Here is a 22,452-nt window from a genome sequence, read left to right as displayed (position 1 = left end):
TGTAGCAAGTGAGTTTGGTTCCTGCCTGTTAAATGATCTGATTCTAGGTTGAACTGATGACACTGCTATTTATAAGGGATAATGTACAGCACAACCATTTCTGTGTTCCCTCAGTAACCTTTTTAATAGGGAAACTACTCTTACTGTGGTTTATTGATGAGAATGGCAAAGGATATTTTAAAGCAATGCAAATAAGTTCGAGATGTCATTTTTAAAAAAATTTTATTTATGACAACATTTTATTCTATTTATTTTTAAGTTAGCTACACACCCCACATGGGGCTCAAACTCAAGACCCTGAGATCAAGAGTGGTGTGCTCTTCCAACTGAGCCAGCCAGGTGTCCCATCAAGATGTTCATTTATAAACTTTTATCTGAAATAAAGTAAGTGTTGCTGTATTCTCTACATATGTCTTAACATCAGTGGCAGGTATAAGAATTTATCCTGTAAAATTATAGTTAAATTTAAATTTGTATTTTGATGTAAGAAATGGATTCCAGATCTGTGATTTCCTGTGCATAGATCTTCTTTTTGATAGATATTGAAATTCAAAACATTCTATGAAATTCTTAAGGTGCTTGGTGTAATATCAAGATCATCACTTACTTTGTTGATAGTTATTCATAAACTACTGTACTGCTTTTCTTTTTCTCAGTATTACTAATCTCATTGATTAGTCCCTCATGACCTAAGTGCCTATCATGATTAAGAAGTCAGATTCTACACTCAGACTGACTGGGTTAAAAATCTTAGTTGGAGGGACACCTGGGTGGATCAGTGGTTGAGCATCTGCCTTTGGCTCAGGTCGTGATCCCAGGATCGAGTCCCACATTGGACTCTGCATACAGCCTGCTTCTCCCTCTGCCTATGTCTGCCTCTCTCTGTGTCTCTCATGAATAAATAAATAAAATCTTTTTTTGAAAAAAAAAAATCTTAGTTGGACCACTTACTACCTTTATGTCCCTAAGGAGATTACTCATCCTCCTTGTGCTCCATTTTCTCATCAGTCACATGCAAATTCAAGAGTCCTTATCTCCCAGAGTTGTCATAATCACTATCTGAGGTAAAACGTATAAAGCTCATACAATACTGCCTGTCACACAATAAAAGCTTGGGAAAAGTTTGTTGTGTTACTATTACTCTTGTTACTGTTGTTTTTTTGAGACTCTAAATTTTGCAGCAAACAGCTCTGCATTGGAGTGCCTACTACAATAACCCTGAGCACGTGAAGCTGCTTATCAAGCATGATTCCAACATTGGGATTCCTGACGTTGAAGGCAAGATCCCACTTCACTGGGCAGCCAACCACAAGGATCCAAGCGCTGTTCATACAGTGCGATGCATTCTGGTGAGTACGGTGCTGCTGCTAGACCTTTCTAAAAAACAACTTTTTATTTTGAAATAGCCAATATACAAAAGCCTATATATGACACACAAATTATGAAGCAAAAGAAATACAACAATCATGTGAACCCATCCCTCAAGAAATAGAACATTTTAGTGCTGCTATTTAAGACCTCACAGAATTCCCTTGTGCCAGTTTTTCTTTCTTTCTTTCTCTTTCTTTCTTTCTTTCTTTCTTTCTTTCTTTCTTTCTTTCTTCCTTCCTTCCTTCCTTCCTTCCTTCCTTCCTTCCTTCCTTCCTTTCTTTTGATTGATTTATTTATTTATTTATTTATTTATTTATTTAAAAGAGAGAGCAAGGGTAGGGGTGGCGGGCAGAGGGTGAGGGAGAGAGTATCCCAAGCAGACTCCATGCTGAGCGCAGAGCCCGACCAGGGTTCGATCTCACCACCCTAAGATAACGACCTGAGCCAAAACCAAGAGTCAGACACTCAACCAACTGTGCTACCCTGGCACCCCTCTTATGTGCCAATTTCCCAATACATTCTCTCCTGCGTGCCACGTTTGTCCAGTCCCCCATCAGGTACTTTACTCAATTTGTGTTTATCATCCCTGACGTTGTTTTATACTTATGCTCATTAAATACTGCATAGAGGTAACATTTGTAAAATACTTGTAAGATATAAAGAATAGGGAAACCACAAATACTCGCGGTCGCCAGCCGCGAATCCCAACCCCTTGGGAACAGCAGACAATTAATCTAAGCTCATGTCTTCCTCTTCGTCCTTTTTGTCCTTCCCGTCACCCTCCTGCTCGGATCTGGCACTGTTCTGCATGTACTCATCTCTGAGTTTTCCTTTTTTGGGGGGTGCAGAGAGAGAGAGAGCATGCAAGCAGTGGGTGGGGAAGGGGCAGAGGGGAGGAGAGAGAGAATGAATCTTAAGCAGGCTCAACACCGATCATGGAGCCCAATACAGGGCTCAATCTCAAAACCCCAAGATCATGGCCTAAGCCAAAATCAAAAGTCCCACGCTTAACTGACTGAGCCACCTAGGTGCCCCTCATCTCTGATCTAAGAACAAGTAGATTACCGTTACCTTTGAAGCTCTCTGGGTACCTCCCAGCACTGTTCTATTCTCATCTTTCTGAGAAGCAGCCACCATCCTCAATTTCGTGTTAATCATTCCTGATTTTCATTATAGTTTTACCACATACATTTGTATCACTAAACAATATATTGTTTCATTTTTAATGCTTTTGAATTTTCCATACATGGAATCACATTGAATGTATTCTTTTGCAACATGCTTTCCTTGTTCAATATTATGCTGGTGATTTTATCTATGCTGTGTATAACTGTAATATATTATTTTTTTACTGTTACATAATATTCCATTTTATGAACAAGCCGCACATTATTCAATTATTCATAGACCTTTGGAACTATTTCTAGTTTTTCACTATTTAAAAACAGTGTTGCTGGGGCACCTGGGTGGCTCAGTGGTTGAGAGTCTGCCTTTGGCTCAGGTTGTGATCCCAGAGTCCTGGGATCGAGTCCTGCATTGGGCTCCCTGTAGGGAGCCTACTTCTCCCTCTGCCTGTGTCTCTGCCTCTCTCTGTGTCTCTCATGAATAAATAAATAAAAAATATATATTTTTTAAATAGTGTTACTTTGGAGTGCCTGGGTGGCTCAGTGGGTTAAGTGTCTTGAGGCTCTTGATTTCAGCTCAGATCATAACCTCAGGGTGGTGAGATGGAGTCTCTGGTTGGGTTCTGGGCTCAGCAGGGAACCTGCTTAAAGATTCCCTCTCTCCTCTGCCCCTCACTCTCATGCACTCTGTCTCTTTCTCTCTTTCTTTCTCTCTCTCAAATAAATAAATAAATCTTTAAAAAAAAAATAATGCTGCTTGGCACTTTTTTATAAGTAATCTTTACAACCAGCATAGGGATTGAACTCATGAGCCTAAGAGTCACATGCTCTACTAACTGAGCCAGCCAGATGACCCTGAACTTTTTTTTTTTAGCATGACTAAGATACATATTTAACTAGTTGATGCAGATGCATAGAAATGCAGTTGGTATTTTTATTCATTGAATATGTATCTAACTTACTATACTTTCTTATTAATTTTGAATATTTATCAGTGGATTCTTTGGCATTTCTACCCATTCCTTCTCATATTCCAGCTTACAAACTATAGCACTCTAATATTTAGTCCTATTTGCTCATAACATACAAATTAGACTTTAAAAGATAAAGTTATTTTGAATATGCAGTGATCATTTCTCAACTCTTTCAGGCTATTATTTTGCCTTGGGCCTTTCATTGTTCTTCGGATGGAGTCTGTTATTGGTCTAATTGTTATTACTTTATAGATGATTTATCTTTTCTCTCAGGTTACTTTTAAATTCTTCTCTGTGTGGTAACCTACAGTTTCACTACAATGTGTCTAGGTATGGTGCTTTTTTCTTTGGTCCTGTTTGGTGTGTACTCTCATTGCACATCAGTTCTGGAAAATATATAGCTATTATCTCTTTAGATATTACCTCTCTTTCATTCTCTACACTCTTGCCTTTAGGGTCCCAATTACACATATTTTAGACCTTTTTATTTTATTATCCGTGTCTCCCCTCATTTGCCCTCTTCATCAAGCCTCTAATCCTAGTAATTATATTTTTACATCTAAAAGTTCTTTTTGTTTTAGTTTGGTTTTTTCACATTTGCCTGGTCTTTTTGATAGTTTTTGTTCCTTGCTCACCTTTTATTTCACTTTTTGTTTTATATGTTTTATAGATGGTTATTTTATAAGCTTTATGTGTCAATTCCATTATCTGAAGTCCCTAGAGGATTGTCAATCATAATATCTTATTTCCTCACAGACTTAGCTTTTCTTTTTTCCCTTGTAAACACATCTTAGTCCTTGGGAGACTCAAAGACCTAAAATACCACCATGGTAAAATTCTACTTCTCTTCTTTGAAGTGTTTACAATACCGTCCATGCACTTTTTTAATAAAATAGGATGACTGTACAGGCAGCTCTAAATCTGGGTGGCCCTTTGGAGAGTTCTCAGATTGGGGCAGGAGGACTTGGCTTTGGATATGACCTGATCTGGGAAGGCATATGACCTTGGGTGAGGTAATTCTCTTTAGCTGAAACAATCACAGAAGCCTGACCATTGAGGGTCATCTGCCAGCAGCACTCACAGCAGCTAGGGAAATAAGTCCACTATTCTTGAAAGGAGACCTAAACAGTAGATACAAAGACCGCAAAGAAAAATGAGTAAGTATGAACCATCAATTTAAACAGAATATCCAATAAACGTATGATAAATCCCAATCTCATTCATAAAATAAATACAATTTAAAACATCAGCAAAATGCTTTCCATACCTATAAGGGAAAAAATCCAGTAAGTTTGATAATACCAAGGGATTAAGTTGTGCCAGCATGTAGGGAAATAAAAACTTTTTGGATGTGTTAATTAGTGTAACCATTTGGAGAAAAGTTTGATAATACCTAGTTAAAAATGTAAATATCCAGAGCACCTGGGTGACTCAGTGGTTGAGCATCTGCCTTCAGCTCAAGTCGTGATCCTGGGGTCCCGGGATCGAGTTCCGCATCGGTCTCCCACAGGGAGCCTGCTTCTCTCTCTGCCTGTTTCTCTGCCTCTCTCTCTGTGTCCCTTATGAATAAATAAATAAATAAAATCTTTAAAAAAAAAAAGTAAATATCCTTCTACACAGCTATTCCCTTCTAGGCATCTGAGCTAGAGAAAAATCTCACACATTGGGCTACAGGGGGACCTTGTAAAGGAAGCATGTTCATTGCAGCATAATTGTTAATAGTGGGAAAAATGTAAATAACCTAACTATCCCTCAGTAGGAGAATGGATAATTAAATTGTGGTTTAACAAATGAACTAGATTCAACATAGATACCCAAAAGTATAGTGTTGAAAGAACTCAAAAGTATAAATACTGAAAATATACATATTTACATATTGTTTATGGATACACACATACGTAACAAAAGTATAAAACATACAGCTTTAGCTGACTCCATAACAGATACAAAAGCACATTAGGCAAGATATTGACACCTATTTAATCTGGATAATCAGTGTTGGTATTGATTATATCTCTTCTTCATATTTTAGAGTTAAACATGACAAATTTTTAAAGATTTAGAACATGTACTTTTTTTCCTGAATTTTACCACTTTGTGCTAAGAGAGAATACACAAGTTTAGAAAATTGCTCAGCTAATGCATACGTCCAGTATGATTCATTGAGGATTCCATGTGTCTGAAGTCTCTGGTTCCTTAAAAATAGGATGCTGCTCCCACGGAATCTTTACTGAACTGGCAAGACTATGAGGGTCGGACACCTCTTCACTTTGCAGTCGCCGATGGGAATGTGACAGTGGTTGATGTCTTGACCTCATATGAAAGCTGCAATATAACGTCTTATGATAACTTGTTTCGAACCCCGCTTCACTGGGCAGCTTTACTAGGTGAGTTGACTGAATCAAAGAATCAATGGTAGGAGGAAATACATGAATACCAGAAACTTCCCATGGCTTCCCTTTCTCTGTCAGCTCCCACTTCCTGTTTAATTATTTTAATTTTTAATTGATAATGTGGCATCTCATACTTAAATCCTTCTGTCGTATGCTTAAATTTTAGTAATATAGGGCACCTGGGTGGCTCAGTGGTTGAGCATCTGCCTTTGGCTCAGGTCGTGATCCTGGGGTCCTGGGATTGAGTCCCACATTGGGCTCCCTGTGAAGAGTCTGCTTCTCCCTCTGCTTGTGTCTCTGCCTCTCTCTGCATCTCTCATGAATAAATAAATAAAATCTTTAAGAAAAAATTTTAGCAATATAAATGTATTCTCTGTTATATATTGGTTTTAATTTCAACATAATGTCTTAACATATTTTAATTTTTATTTTAAAAGTAATGCACAATCATTGACAAATGTAAATATAAAATAATCTCCTTTTCACATTCAATGCCTGTGTATTTTGTGGGGGGTTTAATTTTGTGTTTGTGCCAATTTTATGATATATTATTTTTTTCTTTGTATTTTCCCGATAAGCCTTTTACTTAACCAAATTTGAGGGGATCACTCTGTTAGGTGAGAGTATAAATAATGTGTATCTGTCTGTTTTTGCAGGAGACGCAATCTGAGAGTCTTTAGTCACTAATAGTCACTTGTAAGATAAATAATTTGGTCTTTTTTCTGCTATTCTGCTCTTTGAGTATTACCAGTGTTTGGGTGTTATTTCCCCCTTTTTTCTTTTTGGGTTTTTTTTTTTTGCCCCCATTTCCTTTGTTTTCTGCCTTTTGGTATATAGGTTAGGTTTGTTGTTATTTGGTTTTGAATTGCCTAATGTTTTAGAAGTTTCTTAGGTTCTACTAGTAGTTACTTTAAATTATCAAAAACTTTTTAAAACCTGAGTCAGAGTTAAGAGCAAAACTATATCTATCGATTTCCATTCATTTAAAAATGAGGGACTTAGCACAATTTACTTACCACTTTTTTTTTTTTTCAGCATCTTGGTTTTATTATTTATTTATTTATTTATTTATGTATTTAATTCTTTTTAAAAATTTATTCATGAGAGACACAGAGAGACTTACCACTTTTTTAGTATTTTTTTTTAGTATTTGTTAATATAATCTGCAGTTTTTCCCAATTATTATGATGAATTTACTTTTTAAATCACACATTGTGCTTTTTTATTTATTTTTTTTTTTATTTTTTTTTTTTTAAATTTTTTTTTTATTTATGATAGTCACAGAGAGAGAGAGAGAGGCAGAGACACAGGCAGAGGGAGAAGCAGGCTCCATGCACCGGGAGCCCGATGTGGGATTCGATCCCGGGTCTCCAGGATCGCGCCCTGGGCCAAAGGCAGGCGCCAAACCGCTGCGCCACCCAGGGATCCCCACATTGTGCTTTTTTAAAAATACTTTTTGCATTTGCATTCAGCGTTATTGTCAGATTTGTTATTTAGCTCTCATTTCAGGGTGCACTTTCATCCTTTTTTCCTTTCCTCTGCATTCTGGGAGGACTTGGCAAATTTGTCTCCATATCAGTACATTGACTTTTTGTTCCATAAGTTCTGATTTCTTTCTGCTTTTCATAGATTGTATTTGAGGTTGTATTTTGGTTTCCTTCTCTCATCCAAATTTCTTTGTATCTTGGCTTATTTCCTTTTCGCCTCCTTCCATCACCCTTTCATTTCAGATTGTGTCCTTCTTAGGATATTCTGTTTTATTTCATAGAAGCTATCTCTTTGCACAAGTCAAGGATGCCCAACAGTGTCCTGAAATTTTCCTCTGGATCCTTCTCTAGATCATTTTCCAAGGTATGCACTTCATCTTCACGATGGTGTTTCTTTTTCCTGTCCCATAGTATGTTTTCGTGTTGCCTTTACTGAATTGTTCTCTTTATCTTTCAAATAAGATGGCATGTGTCTTGATGGCTTGCCTGTGGTCCTACTTTTTTCCTATCCCCAAGAACTCCATCTTGGATCATACTCGGGAACAGGTAGATGAGCACAACTCCCACTCAGATTCCCTTTTTCTGCCTGGATTTCAGTGTGTCCTTGTTCTGCTGATGTGACATCTCCATTGCCTGGGTCCTCAGTATGCTCAAACAATAAAATTCATGAAATTCAGGTTTCCAAATATGGAAAATATGCTATTCCAAATATGCTATTCCAAATATGCTATTACCAGGTTTATTCATTCTTTGATCTATGCATTTTGGAATAATGCATATTCCAGATATGCTATTACCAGGTTTATTCATTCTTTGATCCTTTCTACAGCTCCTTGCTTGCAGAAGTGCCCTGTAGATTATCTTCTCTGCCACCACCTCATCATTCCTGTCACTTGGTTCCTTGGACTTGTAATCACTGCTTAGATATAAAAAAAATGGAGGAGGGAGGGTAGAGGAGATTCAGAGGAGGCCTCAGAGATCACAAGAGGATGTATTATGGATGGTCCTCCTGAAGAGCAGAAGAGAATAGCTGTGCAGTGCTGATTGGCTATACAGTGGAACCCGGGATGAGGGACAGTGATGGCAGTCAGGGTCTGGCTTCCCACCATTATTATAGTGAGGCCAAGGAATGCGATGAGCTGTACCTAATATAACTTTTTCTCAACCTAGCAATTATAATGACTGTCATTTCCTTTCTGATTGAAGCACTAAGATTTTAGTGTTGTGAGTGTTTACCTCTGTTCTACATTATCATAATATTTTCGTGAGAAGTTAGAAGAGGCTGTACTAGGGGCTGCTATTCAGAAAACTTCCCTTTAAACAGATTACAAATTAAGTAGTCCTTTGATGTGATAACGGCCTCATTGTGTCTGCTTTCAGGCCATGCACAGATTGTCCATCTCCTTTTAGAAAGAAATAAGTCTGGAACCATCCCATCCGACAGCCAAGGAGCAACACCTTTGCACTATGCAGCTCAGAGTAACTTTGCCGTAAGTAAAACATGACAATTATCTTTTCCCTTAATTAAATTTTTATTTTGTCATCATTAGAAATTCATATGCAGTTGTAAGAAATATAATAGCAAGATCCTGTATACCCATAACCCAATGGAAACATTGGGTTTACACCAATGGAAACATCTTGCAAAACTATGAAACAATACCATAAACAGGAAATTGACATTCCTACAATCCACTGATCTTATTCAAATTTCAGTTATACGGGTACTCATTTTTGTGTTTGTGTGGCAATTATATCTTAACAGTTGCTCATACTCTTGGCTCTAGCTGAGATGCGAGGGATAGTCTTTGTCTTTGTAAAGTTGTTAGTCATGGGAAATTTTAAGACAATTTTTATATTAACTCTTCAGTGTAACATTTTGTTCTGTGGAAGTATATTTCATCGTCTGGTTAATTTTATGACCCTCGCGTTTTATATGCACTGTGTTTGGTCATCTGTAATTGTCCTGAAAGCAGTGTGCAAGTTTTTTTTTGTTTTTTTTTTTTCTGTTTCATGTTCCCAATTTAGTTAAAAGTGTGCAAGTTCTTAGAACTAGTCTAGGCTTGGCTGGGATCCTGACTCCACTCTCTGCTGGCTAGATGACCAGCACAAATTTCTTTACTTCTTGAGTCTTAATTCCTTCATATGTAAAATGAGGATAATTATACCTTTTCTTTCAAGATGGGTATAAAAATTAGAGAAAATTTGTGACCAGTGCCTCATTAGTTTTGGTACCAAGAAGGTACTCAAGAAATGCAGTGCATTCTTACTATTGCTAGTGCTAATAGTATTATGCATTATACAGCTGAGAAAACCAAAATATGAATTACCATTTCCAAAGATATTGAATATTATTACTAATTCTTCCCTTGCCACCTTTTATAGTTTACAAAGCACTTTCTCATCCATTACTTGACTCGGTCCAGCCAGCAACATGATAACAGCTAGGCTGTTTCAGTTTCCTGAATAAGTGGCCACCAACAATTAGAGACTCATCCAAAGAGGCACATGTCAGAGCACTCACAGCTGATTTTACTGCCTTCTGTATGGGTATGTGTAGTGAAAACTTTGGTTTCATTAAATTAAAAGAATGCTATCATCAGCAGAGTGTAATTCCATCTTCCTGACCTCCTCAGTGCATCACTGAATACTCAGATTGCTAAAATATCTTATTTTCCTACCTAGTATTTCTCTCAACTATAACTGTCTTCCTTCCTTCCTGGCATTTCTAAAATTTTATCACCTAGACTTTTGGTAAACTATTCTCTTCTAGTATCTCTCATTCTATTATCTCAGAAAAATACAAAATATATTTTGAGGAGGAACTCTTTTTTGTTCTAGGTAGTTAAGAAATTCACTGGCCCAGCCTAATCAACCTAGGGAAATCAGAATTCAATTCATATTTCAACACAAGCCTGTGAGGGGACATGGCATCCCTAATTTTACAGAGGAAGAAACCAAGGTTTTAAGAGATTAAATGACTTGGCCAAGATCTTGAACCCAAGTGTTAGATTCCAGATTTAACACATGCACAGATACCAGCAATTAAGGACTAAGCTATTGGGAGTAAGGAAGAATGACAGAACATGATGGATGTTCATTCAAAGAAATACTTGCTCTGGATGATCTGCCAATTACAGAGATGACTTTTAAATAATTCTGCAAATTTCCTTAAACTTAGTTTCTTTTTTTTTTTTAAGATTTTATTTATTTACTCATGAGAGACACCGAGAGAGGCAAAGACACAGGCAGAGGGAGAAGCAGACTCCTCACAGGGAGCCCGATGCAGGACTTGATCCCAGGATCAAGGTTCACCCTAGGTTCACCCCCTGAGCCAAAGGCAGACGCTCAACCACAGAGCCACCCAGGTGTCCCTCTAAGCTCAGTTTCAAGCCCCTTGATCTTGGACTATGTTCACCCATAGAGGCTCTAATTCCCTGATTAGAAAACATCAACAGTTGGGCAGCCTGGGTGGCTCAGCGGTTTAGCGCCGCCTTCAGCCCAGGGCGTGATCCTGGAGACCCGGAATCAAGTCCCATGTCAGGCTCCCTGCATGGAGCCTGCTTCTCCCTCTGCCTGTGTCTCTGTCTCTGTCTCTGTCTCTCTCTCTCTCCTCTCTGTGTTTCTCATGAATAAATAAAATCTTAAAAAAAAAAAAAAAAACAGTAACATCAACAAGACCCACAAAACCTCTGCAAACATTCTTTCATTAAGAAAACATACCCAACAAAGATATATTTATGAATTAATGAAAGAAAAAACACCAAAACATCACCAGCTTTTAAAATCCACTTGCTTATTCCAATCTAGCATGTACGAGGCATACACACTAGATCCCAGGAGCATGACACTGTAATGCCTCAGCAGCTCAACATTAAGTGATAAGACTAGGAAGCAGTGTGTGCAGCAGTTGAGTCCTGGGTTCTACTCCTATATCTGCCACCAAGGTTTACATGACCTTGAACCTAAACTTCTTCATCTGGAAAACGAAGGGTTGCATTAGGTGAGCCCTTGAATTTCTTCTTGCTTTAAAGTATTGAGTGTCAGTGCTTAATACATTTTTGGCAAGTTCACAGCATCCAGAATTTTTCTTTTTCTGAAACTGTTTTACTTCCATTCAAGCAGAAGGCTCTATGATCTCCCTAAAAGTTTGTAAGTATCTGAGGCTTAAGAAAAGAGGCAACTTAAAATGCTGTGAATGTTAACCCCTGTTAAAATTGTTAGGCACTGTTACCAACAATAGCCAGATTGTGGTAGAGCCCAAGTGTCCATAGACTGTTGAATGGATAAAGAAGATGTGGCATATATGTGATGGAATAGAAAAAAGAATGAATTCTTGCCACTTGTAACAATGTGGCTGGAGCTAGAGAGTATTAAGATAAGTGAAGTCAGTCAGAGAAAGACAAATACCATGATTCACTCCTATGTAGAATTTAAGGAACAAAAGAGATGAACATAGGGAGAGAAAGAGAGAGAGAAGCAAACCATAAAACAGACTCTTGACTGTAGAGAACAAACTGAGGATTACCAGAAGGGAGGTCGAGGGGATGGGCTAGATGGGTGATGGGCATTAAGGAAGGCACTTGTTATAATGAGCACTGGGTGTTGTATATAAATGATGAATCACTAAATTCTACTAAAACTAATATTATACTGTATGTTAACTAACTGGAGTTTAAATAAAAACTTGAAACTAAAAAAATAAAATAAATAAAATTATTAGGAATTCCTAATAAATTATTAGGAATGATTAATAATGAATTATTAATAATCGTTAGAATTATTATGGTTCCTAATTTTTGTGTGATTCCATAGAGGAAGGATCTTGCATATAGGAATTGCTAAATAAATACCTTTTTAAATGAATTTAACACTGCATTTCTCAGGAGCCACATATATTTATTAATAATAATACAATAAATGCATTAAGTATTTTTAAATTGTAGTCACAAAACCACAACGAGAGAATGTATTAACTTTCTCTATAGGCATGGCTGAGTATACAGGTCTCTGCATGTAAAATGTCCGAGAAAACCTGTATCTTCATGTTTCTCACGACCCTGAATACTCGTTAGTCTTTTAACTGTCACTTCATCTATCAAAGAGTGACCTATAAAATTTTAGAACTTGATTGAGAATGATTGTTCTCAATTATAAGGATGTTGAATGAGGGAGTTTAGGTTATGTATTTGAAGTGCATGGAAACTAAAACTAATATATAAAGAAAGAGGATTGTTACTTTCAATGGAAATTGTAGTTTCATTATTCATAAAAAGATAATTTCATTTGATTCGAAGGCAGGGAAAAAATACTTTGGGTCTTAGCGGAAGTCACATATAACACTGGCTTTATTACCAAAGAAGATGCTACCCTCTTGTCTCAATTTTTTATAATGAAGTTTTCTTACAGGAAACAGTTAAAGTATTTTTAAAACATCCTTCAGTGAAAGATGATTCAGACCTCGAAGGAAGAACATCCTTTATGTGGGCTGCTGGAAAAGGCAGTGATGATGTCCTTAGGACTATGCTGAGTTTAAAATCTGACATTGATATCAACATGGCAGACAAATACGGAGGTACAGGTAAGAATTGGCGGAAATGCTCAGTTTGCTTTCTTCCGGGTTCCAGAGTGTGTAGGTGCCCTAAAACTTGTAGAGTAGAGCCTTAAATCATTGTTCCTAATCTAATATTGTTTAACTCTCATTTATACTTTTTAAGTGTAGCTTACCAGGATATCACTCCAAGGGTTTATTTTCCTCCAAGTTTGATGGCTAAAATTAGCCTATGTTTCTACCAGGTGAATGGTGGCATTAGGTTAAAAACTCTGGTTGTTCCTGGGGCGCCCACCTGGCTCACTCAGTTAAGTGACTGACTCTTGGTTTTCGGCTGAGGTGATGATGATCTCAGGGTCCTGGAATCAGCCCCACATCTGGCTCCACACTCAGCAGGAGTTCACCTGAGGATTCTTTCTCTCCATCTCCATTTGCTCATGTTCTCTCTCTCTCTCTCTCTCTCTCTCTCTCTCTCTCTCAAGAAAATAAATAAATAAATTTTTAAAAAATAAAAATAAACAGAACTGTGGCTGCTCCTTAGGCATGATTATGGAGGGACGCCTGGATGGCTCAGTGGTTGAGCATCTGCCTTCGGCTCAGGGTGTGACCCCAGAGTCCTGGGATCGAGTCTCACATCGGACTCCCCACAAGGAGCCTGCTTCTCCTTCTGCCTATGTCTCTGCCTCTCTGTCTCTGTGTCTCTCGTGAATAAATAGAATCTTTAAAAAAAATGACTATGGAAACTCTTATCATTTATCTTTGTGTAAAAAAAAACATAAACCCGTGACTTAAAACTATGCCTATTTAGTAGTTATCAATTATACTTTCAAAACTTTAGGATTATATTTTAAGGAATACACATATCTAAGTATGCTCACCAGTCTCACATAATGTGCTTTTCTCAGATTTGAGGAGCATTACTTCCTCCCAAATCTCTCATTTTGGGGATAACCTCCCATGACTCTTGAAGCTTCAGAGCTTCACATTAGATTTGCATCAAAAGCTCTCAGTAGATGCATCTTCCTATCTCTTTTTCTAATAAGAGAGCCTTTCAACTGTGCATTGGTTAATAAGAGAGGTATGAATTTTTTAGCATTTGTTGTCAACTTGGAAGTCTACCTTGTGCACTGTATCCTAACTGCAAGTCAGAAAAAGAAAGATCACACAATAGCACAACACAGAACAGAATAAAAACTCAGCTATGAGCTTCTCAGTGTTATGTTTTCTAATTTGTAGAAACATATAGTAGAGCCATTTGCACCTACCTGTAGTCCTGGATAAGATCTTTCTTGGAGGGGACGCCTGGGTGACTCAGTGGCTGAGCATCTGCCTTTGGCTGAGGGTGTGATCCTGGGTTCTGGGGATCAAGTCCTGCATCAGGCTCCCCACGAAGAGCCTGCTTCTCCCTCTGTCTGTGTCTCTGCCTCTCTCTCTGTGTCTCTCATGAATAAATAAATAAAATCTTTTTAAAAAAAGAAAAAAAAGGTCTTTCTTGGTCACCAAAACTACTGATGCAGCACTTGGTGGGGAGGGGGGATAAACCTAATAATCTCCCTCCTTATACCTAAACCGTCACCCCTTCTAAATTAATTTTTTAAGATTTTATTTAAGAAGAGAGAGAAGATAAGTGGAGAAAAGAGTAGAGGGAGAGAGAGGAGCAGACTCCCCACTGAGCAGGGAGTGCCATACGGCACTCGATCCCAGGACCCTGTGATCATGACCTGAGCTGAAGGCAGATGCTCAACAAACTGAGCCACCCAGGCACCTTAAATTATATTCTAAAGAGTTTTGGAGTAATATCAATTTTAATAAAGGCTTTAACTGTCAAAAGTATTTCTTTATCAAAGCTTCACAGTAGAGCTTAAGCTTCTTAAGAAAGGGTATAGCGCAGACATGTAGGACATTGGGTTTATAAATGGTCCGAACATTTCATTTTTTGTCAGACTTCTATTAGTAGGCAGCCTTTCACTTTATCACAAGTCTTGCTTTTAGTTTAACTTTTTCATGTATTTTAATAAAGTATGGCCAAGGATACTTCCATTCTTTTGACCAAAGGTGTCTTTTCTGATGTGCACCATGATTGGAGTTCAGACATAAATCCTTCTTAGACTCATTAATTCCCTGGCTCTTTTTCCTAAGATGATTTTATTATATGTCAGACATGCCTTCCTGACATTTCTCTGAAAGTGAGTTTCTCTCCATCATCCCTCTACAGGGTTCTTTTTCCTTCCCATGAAAAAAAGAGTTCTCATCAACAGCAACATACAGACGTTTGGATCTTGATTCCTATAAAAAAAATTATAAAACCGAAAAAAATACTAAAAAACTGTAAGAGAAGTATGGACACTTTCTGGATATTTGATATTACAGAATTTTTGTTCATGTGTTTTAGGTACAATTACGGGACTAGCCTTTCTTTGCAATGCCAGGGCTGGACTCTGCAGACCCCATTTCCCCTTTGCCAGCAGGTGCCCTGTTAGAATCCTCCCATAGGGGGCAGTAGAGGGACACTGGAAAGCTGGAAGACCCTGACCACACCTTCCTGTTGGCTTACTATTCTTGCTTGGGTTTCCTATTCCTGTCAGCATCACCTTGGTAGGGTCTTCTTCAGCACAGCAGTGATCACTTGTTCCAATGGCGACAGTTAATTTCCCTGGCACTCGCTGTACCAGCCCCAGAGCACCCACCTCAGAGGCATGAGCAGCAGCCAAGCAGAGCCCCTGCTCAGAGGTTGGAGTTTCCCCCCACAGGGCTCCTCTTCGAGGCTTTGAAGTTTTAATAATTCCATCTTCTTTTTTTCGTCCCCTCAATCCTAGAATTGTTGGCTGTCTTCCACACGTACAACCTCTGTGAGACCTATTGTTCCTTTTTTGCTTTTTTAATTCTTCAATCCATAGCTAACAATTCTTTCTGTTGAACTCTCTCTGTGAAAGTATCTGGCAGGGTTTCTGTCTCCTAAATAGACACCTACTGATACTGTGGTCGTGCCTTTTAAAAGCATCGTTGTCTTTGAGATATACTTACCAAAATATTTACAAATGAAAGGATCTGAATCTAGAATTTTATTCAAAACTGTTAGAAGTGGGGACAATGGATGGCAGTTAGATGAAACAGGACCAGCCATCTACTGATCATCCTTGAAGGTAGGTAATGGCTATATTAAGTTCACTAAGTTGTTGTTGTTTTTTGAATACACTTGAAATTTTCCATAACAAAAAGTTAAATAAAAAACTTTAGGGCTCCTATGTAAATTTATAATACCTTCTCAGAGAGAGCAACAATAGTTAAATCTAAAGTTATTTTAAAGTACTGTAAATGCAAATAGTCAGAAATGGGGAATTTCATTTAACAAGATCATTAAGTCTATCTTTTGCTTAATTGGGACTTTGTGGTAGGTTATTTTTTTTTTTGACATTGACATTTATCTAAGCAGTATTTATTGCATACTGATACCACATCACAGAATTGTAGAATTTCAATATTAGAAGCTACCTCAAAATTAAATCTGGTCCAGCATTTTCCAGACCATATTTTTGAAAACAACAGGTTTCTATAGAGTGTTGAAATGTTGCCAAGGGGAGCGGGTACTTCAGTGGGTAACCCCTCCACCCCGGCTTTAGTCAGAACCACTCAACTCTTATCTGTTTTATGTGTTGAGTGTTTTCTAAAACTTCATTTGAGGCCAGATGTATTCTTATGCTCTTCAAATGTGAATCAAGTCACCAAACCATCATAGATATAGCACCCTTCATCTGCCTTATACCATTCTCACGAGCGGCCTGTCAGCTCCAATATGAAAAACCCACTACTTCCATCTGAACCTAAGTCCGTTCTTCCTTATACCAAGCCCAGATTCGTCAAAGTGGATGTCCCACTCTGTACTGTCTTCCACATGGCAGCACTTCAGATATTCGAAGTCTCTCACACTCTTCTGAATCTTGTCTGGGCCAAACTAACATTCAGCCATGCAGATCAGGGTCCTCAAACCCAAGTGCATGTAAGCATCGTGAGGGTGTTTGTCTAGGGACAGATGCCCAGACTACAGAGACGGGAATGCTATGTTGGATCCTGTACATCTTATTGACTCGCCCTCTAAAATAGCTTCTAAACCTTTCTGCTTCTCTCCATCTCCAGTCCTGCCACCCTCATTAAAGCCAGTAGCATCTTTTACTGAGTCTCCTGCAAAAGTTTTAGCTGGTCTCCCTGCTTATTTTCTATTTTTTTTTAAAGATTTTATTCATTTATTCATGAGAGACTGAGAGAGAGGAGAGAGAGAGAGAGAGAGAGAGAGAGGCAGAAACACAGGCAGAGGGAGAAGCAGGCTCCATGCAGGGAGCCCGACACGGGACCCGATCCCAGGTCCCCAGGATCCTGCCCTGGGCTGAAGGCGACGCTAAACCGCCGAGCCATCAGGGCTGCCCTCCCTGCTTATTTTCTAACCCACTACAGTGCCTTCTCTTCCAAGCAGCTAGAGTGATCTGATTAAAGCACAAGTCAAATAACATCACTCACCTATTTGAAGTCCTTCAGCCTTCGTCAGTGGGACCTGGGTGACCCCTTAGGATCTGGCCTTCTCTACCTTTCCAACTTACTTCATTGCACTTCCTTAAGCACAAAAAGTCATTTCTGCCCTCGGGCTAGCTGTTCTCTTTGCCCAAACTACTCCTTCTCGAGATCTCTACATAGCTGTCTCTTTATGATTGCCATCACCACTGATTAAAATGGACTCCCAGTCACTCTGAGTATCAAGATATCTTTTGTTACTCCCATTATTACCATTCATCACCATCTAATACTTTCCTGTTTATTCAGGTTTTGTTTTGCTTCTCCTAACCTTATCTATCTTGTTCTCTGCCGAACACCCACGTTTACATTCATACCCAGCCCATAGGAGGTTCTCAATAAATGCCCAGGAATCTGCACTTTTATAGGCATCCTGGGTTTGGTCCATGGATCACACTTTATGAAAGAAACATTATTCTAGGCATGACAGGGCCATGATACTTAGAAAGAGCTGGCCCAGGCCTCTAGACAGTTATGTTGGCAAACTCAGAATTTAAAGAGTGATGTATTTTTTTAAAGATTTTTTATTTATTTGTTCATGAGAGACACAGAGAGATAGGCAGAAACATAGAGGGCTGATGGGTACCATAGGGATGTACCAGAAATCATGGGATTCTTGGGATATCACTTCAGAGTTCGCAACAGCCAAAGCAAAGGGATTCTTTGCATTGTCAGAGTCTTTACTTTTATTTTAAAGATTTTGTTTATTTATTCATGAGACTCAGAGAGAGAGGCAGAGACACAGGCAGAGAGAGAAGCAGGCTCCCCATGGGAAGCCTGATGTGGGACTCGATCCCAAGACCCCGGGATCACGACCTGAACCAAAGGCAGATGCTCAACCCATGAGTCACCCACGTGTCCCTAAAGAGTGATGTATTTAAACAGAAGTTAAAGAGTAATCCAGAGTAATGGCATAAGTCAAGCATTGGTGTGGAGTAACATAGGCTCAGGTCAGTATAACCTGAAACCCACATAGAGTCAAAATTACTCTTTCAAACCCCATACAAAGGCACCAGAGAAGAGACCACATTCCGTCTCAGATTTTTTTCTCCAATGTTGAAACAAATTGCTGTTTCTTAAATTGGGCCCTGAGGAAATGAGTGGCTTGCATTTGGAGCCATGTTGTATGGAAAATGCACTCGCTGCAGTGGGATGTGTGTACCCTCAGTACCACATGGGTACACAGACCTACGGCAGGAATAGCACGGCTAAGCAGCTGAAGGGCCGGTAGATTGACACTTCTCGTCACACCAACCCTCGGGCATATGCTTATCGAGTGGGTTGGTGGGCAGAATTGGCTGTGTCACTTAAATCATTTCTCTTTGTCATTTTTTGTTCCCTTATCCTCTTAGAGGGAGGAAAAGATAATAAAGTTGTAACCGAGGAAAGGAAAGCATTTCAGACCATCAGGAGGAAAGGAAGAAACAGTGAGATGAGAAAGGTGGAAGGAAAGGGGAAAGGTGTGAGTAGCAACTATGACTAGAAAGGAAGACTGAGGGACACCTGGGTGGCTCAGTCGGGTAAGCATCTGCCTTCGGCTCAGGTCAGGAGCCCAGGGTCCTGGGATTGGGCCCCCATCAGGCGCCCTGCTCAGGGGGGAAGCCTGCTTTTCCCTCCCTTTGCTGCTCCCCCCACTCGTGCTCTCCCTAATAAATAATTAAAATCTTAAAAAAAATAGAAAGACTGAAATATCTAGAAGTGAACAATAGAGAATCCTTAAGATTAAATTGCATTTAGCCAAAATTACGAGGACATCAGAAGAGGAAAAGGCACACAGTTAGAATAAGAAGAAGGCGAAGCTGTTATCAAAGAGTCCTTGCGTTCTTTCGCTGCCTTTCAGCTTTACATGCTGCTGCCCTTTCTGGCCATGTCAGCACCGTGAAATTATTGTTGGAAAATAACGCTCAAGTAGATGCCACTGATGTCATGAAGCACACTCCACTTTTCCGAGCCTGTGAGATGGGACACAAAGATGTGATTCAGACACTTATTAAAGGTTGGTTATTAAGAGTGGCTCTAGCAAGTCACTCTCCCAAGGTAGGCATTCTTGCGGGCACCGTTTGAAACCAGCTTACATAGCAGAGGGCCGCCTGGGTGGAAGGATGGAGGGAAAAGTGGTGTTTCCACCCCCTACACACACCTGCTGTGTGTGTGTGTGTTTGTGCGTGTAAACCTGCTGTCCACTAGGAGCTTCACCTGTTGGCAGTTGTGTGATTTTGGAAAAGCCACTTCACCTGCCCAATCCTCAGTTTCATTTTGTATAAAAGAAAAATGACCCTGACCCTGACCAACTTATGGGCTCATTGTAAAAATCTGAAGTAGGTAATATATACAGATGCAGTGTGCTAAGAGGAAAGCATTTAAGGGACTGTTGTTACATTTTTCAGACTTCTATTCTTTTTGATCAGCGCTCTCTCTATTGGACATTTTCATGATATGTTTGCTTTTTCAGGTGGAGCAAGAGTAGATTTAGTTGATCAAGACGGACACTCCCTTCTACATTGGGCAGCACTAGGAGGAAATGCTGATGTTTGCCAGATATTGATAGAAAATAAGATCAATCCAAATGTGCAAGATTATGCAGGACGAACCCCTCTGCAGTGTGCTGCGTACGGCGGCTACATCAACTGCATGGCAGTGCTCATGGAAAATAATGCAGACCCCAACATTCAAGACAAAGAGGTAGAAATTCTAAGTCTTTTTTATGTTGTTTGCTACTGGGTGTTTGGAGTATTTCTTTTTCATTAACTAAAATAAAGCAAAACAACATTTTGCCAAATAAAGGGATCACTTACAAATTTATCTATTAGCTGAAAACAAGTTTTACTTTTCTCTATTTTCCTTCTAGTTCTTGTCCATATATCCATATGCACTATAACAAAGTCGTAATACAGAATGGGACTAATTTTATAACTATGACATGTGTATGTATGTGTATACATATGCATATATGATATTTCACAAACCACATTTTGCTTTGTTCATTTAAAATTATCACCAGTATTTTCTCATTTGCTGTATAACCTCCTGCATAATTGTAGATGCTGAGTATTCCAAGGTTCTAGGAACTTTATGTTGAATGACTCATCCAATCCTCACAGCAGCTCCTAAAGGAGTTGCATTTATTATTCGTATTTATAGGGGAGAAAAGTGAAGTTCCTGGAGCTTACCCAACTACACTACAAGGTGACAACAGTGTCTGGGTTTTTGTGGGGAGTCAGGGTCCAAACACTGCCTGTAACCCCAATTTTAGAATTAAGTAACTTCCTATCGCTGGGTAATTTTTTGTTATTACAGATCATATTTCATTAATCATTGTTGTGCATTTAACTTTTTTTATTGTTTCCTTAGAATATTTTCCCCTGAGATTATTTATTATTGGTATATGAATGTGATTGGGCTCCGATATATACTGTTGACATGATTTTTGAAAAGATTCTATTTATTTATTTGTTTGTTTGTTTATTAATTAATTTATTTATTTGAGAGAGTATGCATGCACATGAGCAGGAGGAGGGGCAGAGGGAGAGGGAGAGAGAGAAACAGACTCCCCGCTGAGCACAAAGCCTGATGAGATGAGGGGGAGCTCCATCTCAGGACCCTGAGATCATGACCTGAACCAAAATCAAGAGTCAGTTGCTCCACCGTCTGAGCCACCCAGGCGCCCCCATCCAACTGATTTCTAAACTATGTGGGTTAATATCCACTTCCTCAGCTGTGTAGTACTGGATTGACTTCTCTCAGTTTAACCAGTATTGACTTTTGTTGCTACTATAATTACATTAAGTCTTCAAAAATACTAGCATATTATGTTTTCCAAGCCAGAAAATATATTTTCTATTAATTCATTCAATAAATATTTACCAAGATTGTTCCTATATGTAAAAGTAACATAATGAAAAACATGTAAAATATGGTCCTTGTACATATGTTACTAGAAATGAATCTTTTGTAATCTGTAGTACCTTTTACTTTTTTTTTTTTTTTTTACAGTTTCTTACAGAAGCTGGCTTACTAAGCTGACTTACAGAGAAGTAGCTTACTAAGCTACTTTCCAGTTCTATTTAGTTTTTATGTATACTGTTTTGGATTATCTGCTATAAATATCATTTCATTTGTGAATAGTATGCCTTATTGAACTAATAACTCTAATACAATGTCGAATAGAATTGGTAATAGTTGACATCCTTAATTCATTCTGGCTTCTCAAGGGGAAAGCTTTAAATATTTCCCCATTGAATATGATATTTGCTATAGGTAGAGATATTTCTAGCTACTAAGAATTGAGTTTGTTTATTCACAATTAGCTGTTTAATTTTTGTCAGATACTATTTCTATAACTTTCAACATGATCACATGATTTTTCACCTCTTTGCTCTTGATATGGTGAGTTAAAAAGAATCAGGAAGTAGTTCCTCTTATTCTCCTAAAGGATGTGTGTGGTATTGATACTACTTTTTTCTTAAATGTTCGGTAGAAAAAAAAAATGTTAGGAAGAATTCCCTGGTAAAGACAATCTGGTCTAGGGATATTCTCTGTGTAAAAAGTATTAAAAACTGATTCAGTATCACTTATAATTACAAGACCATTCAGATTTCTAATTATTTTTTCCATTTTGGTAAATTACATTTTTTGAGAAACATATCCATTTTACTAACATAGCAAATGTATTTGCATAAAGTTGGTCATATAGGGCAGCCCTGGTGGTCCAGTGGTTTAGTGCACCCTTCAGCTGAGGGTGTGATCTTGGAGACCCGGGATCGAGTCCCACATCAGGCTCCCTGCATGGAACCTGTTTCTCCCTCTGCCTGTCTCTGCCTGTCTCTCTCTCTGTGTCTCTCATGAATAAATAAATAAAATCTTTAAAAATATTTTAAAAAAAAAGTTGGTCATATAATTTCTTACCTTTTTTATGACTGTTAGACATATAGTCATTTCCTCTTATTCATTTCATATATTGGTAATGTGTATCATCTCTTTTCTTTTCTT

At 38.5% G+C, this 22,452-nt stretch overlaps 1 protein-coding gene across 3 annotated transcripts in view; it reads left to right on the top strand.

Annotated features, from left to right (window-relative positions):
• Positions 1 to 22,452, top strand: part of INVS (inversin) — a 153,513-nt gene that overhangs the window by 75,647 nt on the left and 55,414 nt on the right. For all 3 annotated transcript variants that reach the window (XM_041761124.1, XM_041761126.1, XM_041761125.1), the window contains 6 exons: positions 1,182 to 1,349; positions 5,676 to 5,856; positions 8,730 to 8,839; positions 12,759 to 12,930; positions 19,304 to 19,459; positions 19,916 to 20,145. In XM_041761124.1, coding sequence (XP_041617058.1) covers positions 1,182 to 1,349; positions 5,676 to 5,856; positions 8,730 to 8,839; positions 12,759 to 12,930; positions 19,304 to 19,459; positions 19,916 to 20,145 — 1,017 coding nt within the window. The remainder of the gene's footprint in view (positions 1 to 1,181; positions 1,350 to 5,675; positions 5,857 to 8,729; positions 8,840 to 12,758; positions 12,931 to 19,303; positions 19,460 to 19,915; positions 20,146 to 22,452) is intronic.

Source organism: Vulpes lagopus, chromosome 7, assembly GCF_018345385.1.
Source record: "Vulpes lagopus strain Blue_001 chromosome 7, ASM1834538v1, whole genome shotgun sequence".
In the NCBI taxonomy this organism is placed as follows: domain Eukaryota; kingdom Metazoa; phylum Chordata; class Mammalia; order Carnivora; family Canidae; genus Vulpes; species Vulpes lagopus.
This window is presented reverse-complemented; position numbering and strand designations above follow the sequence as displayed.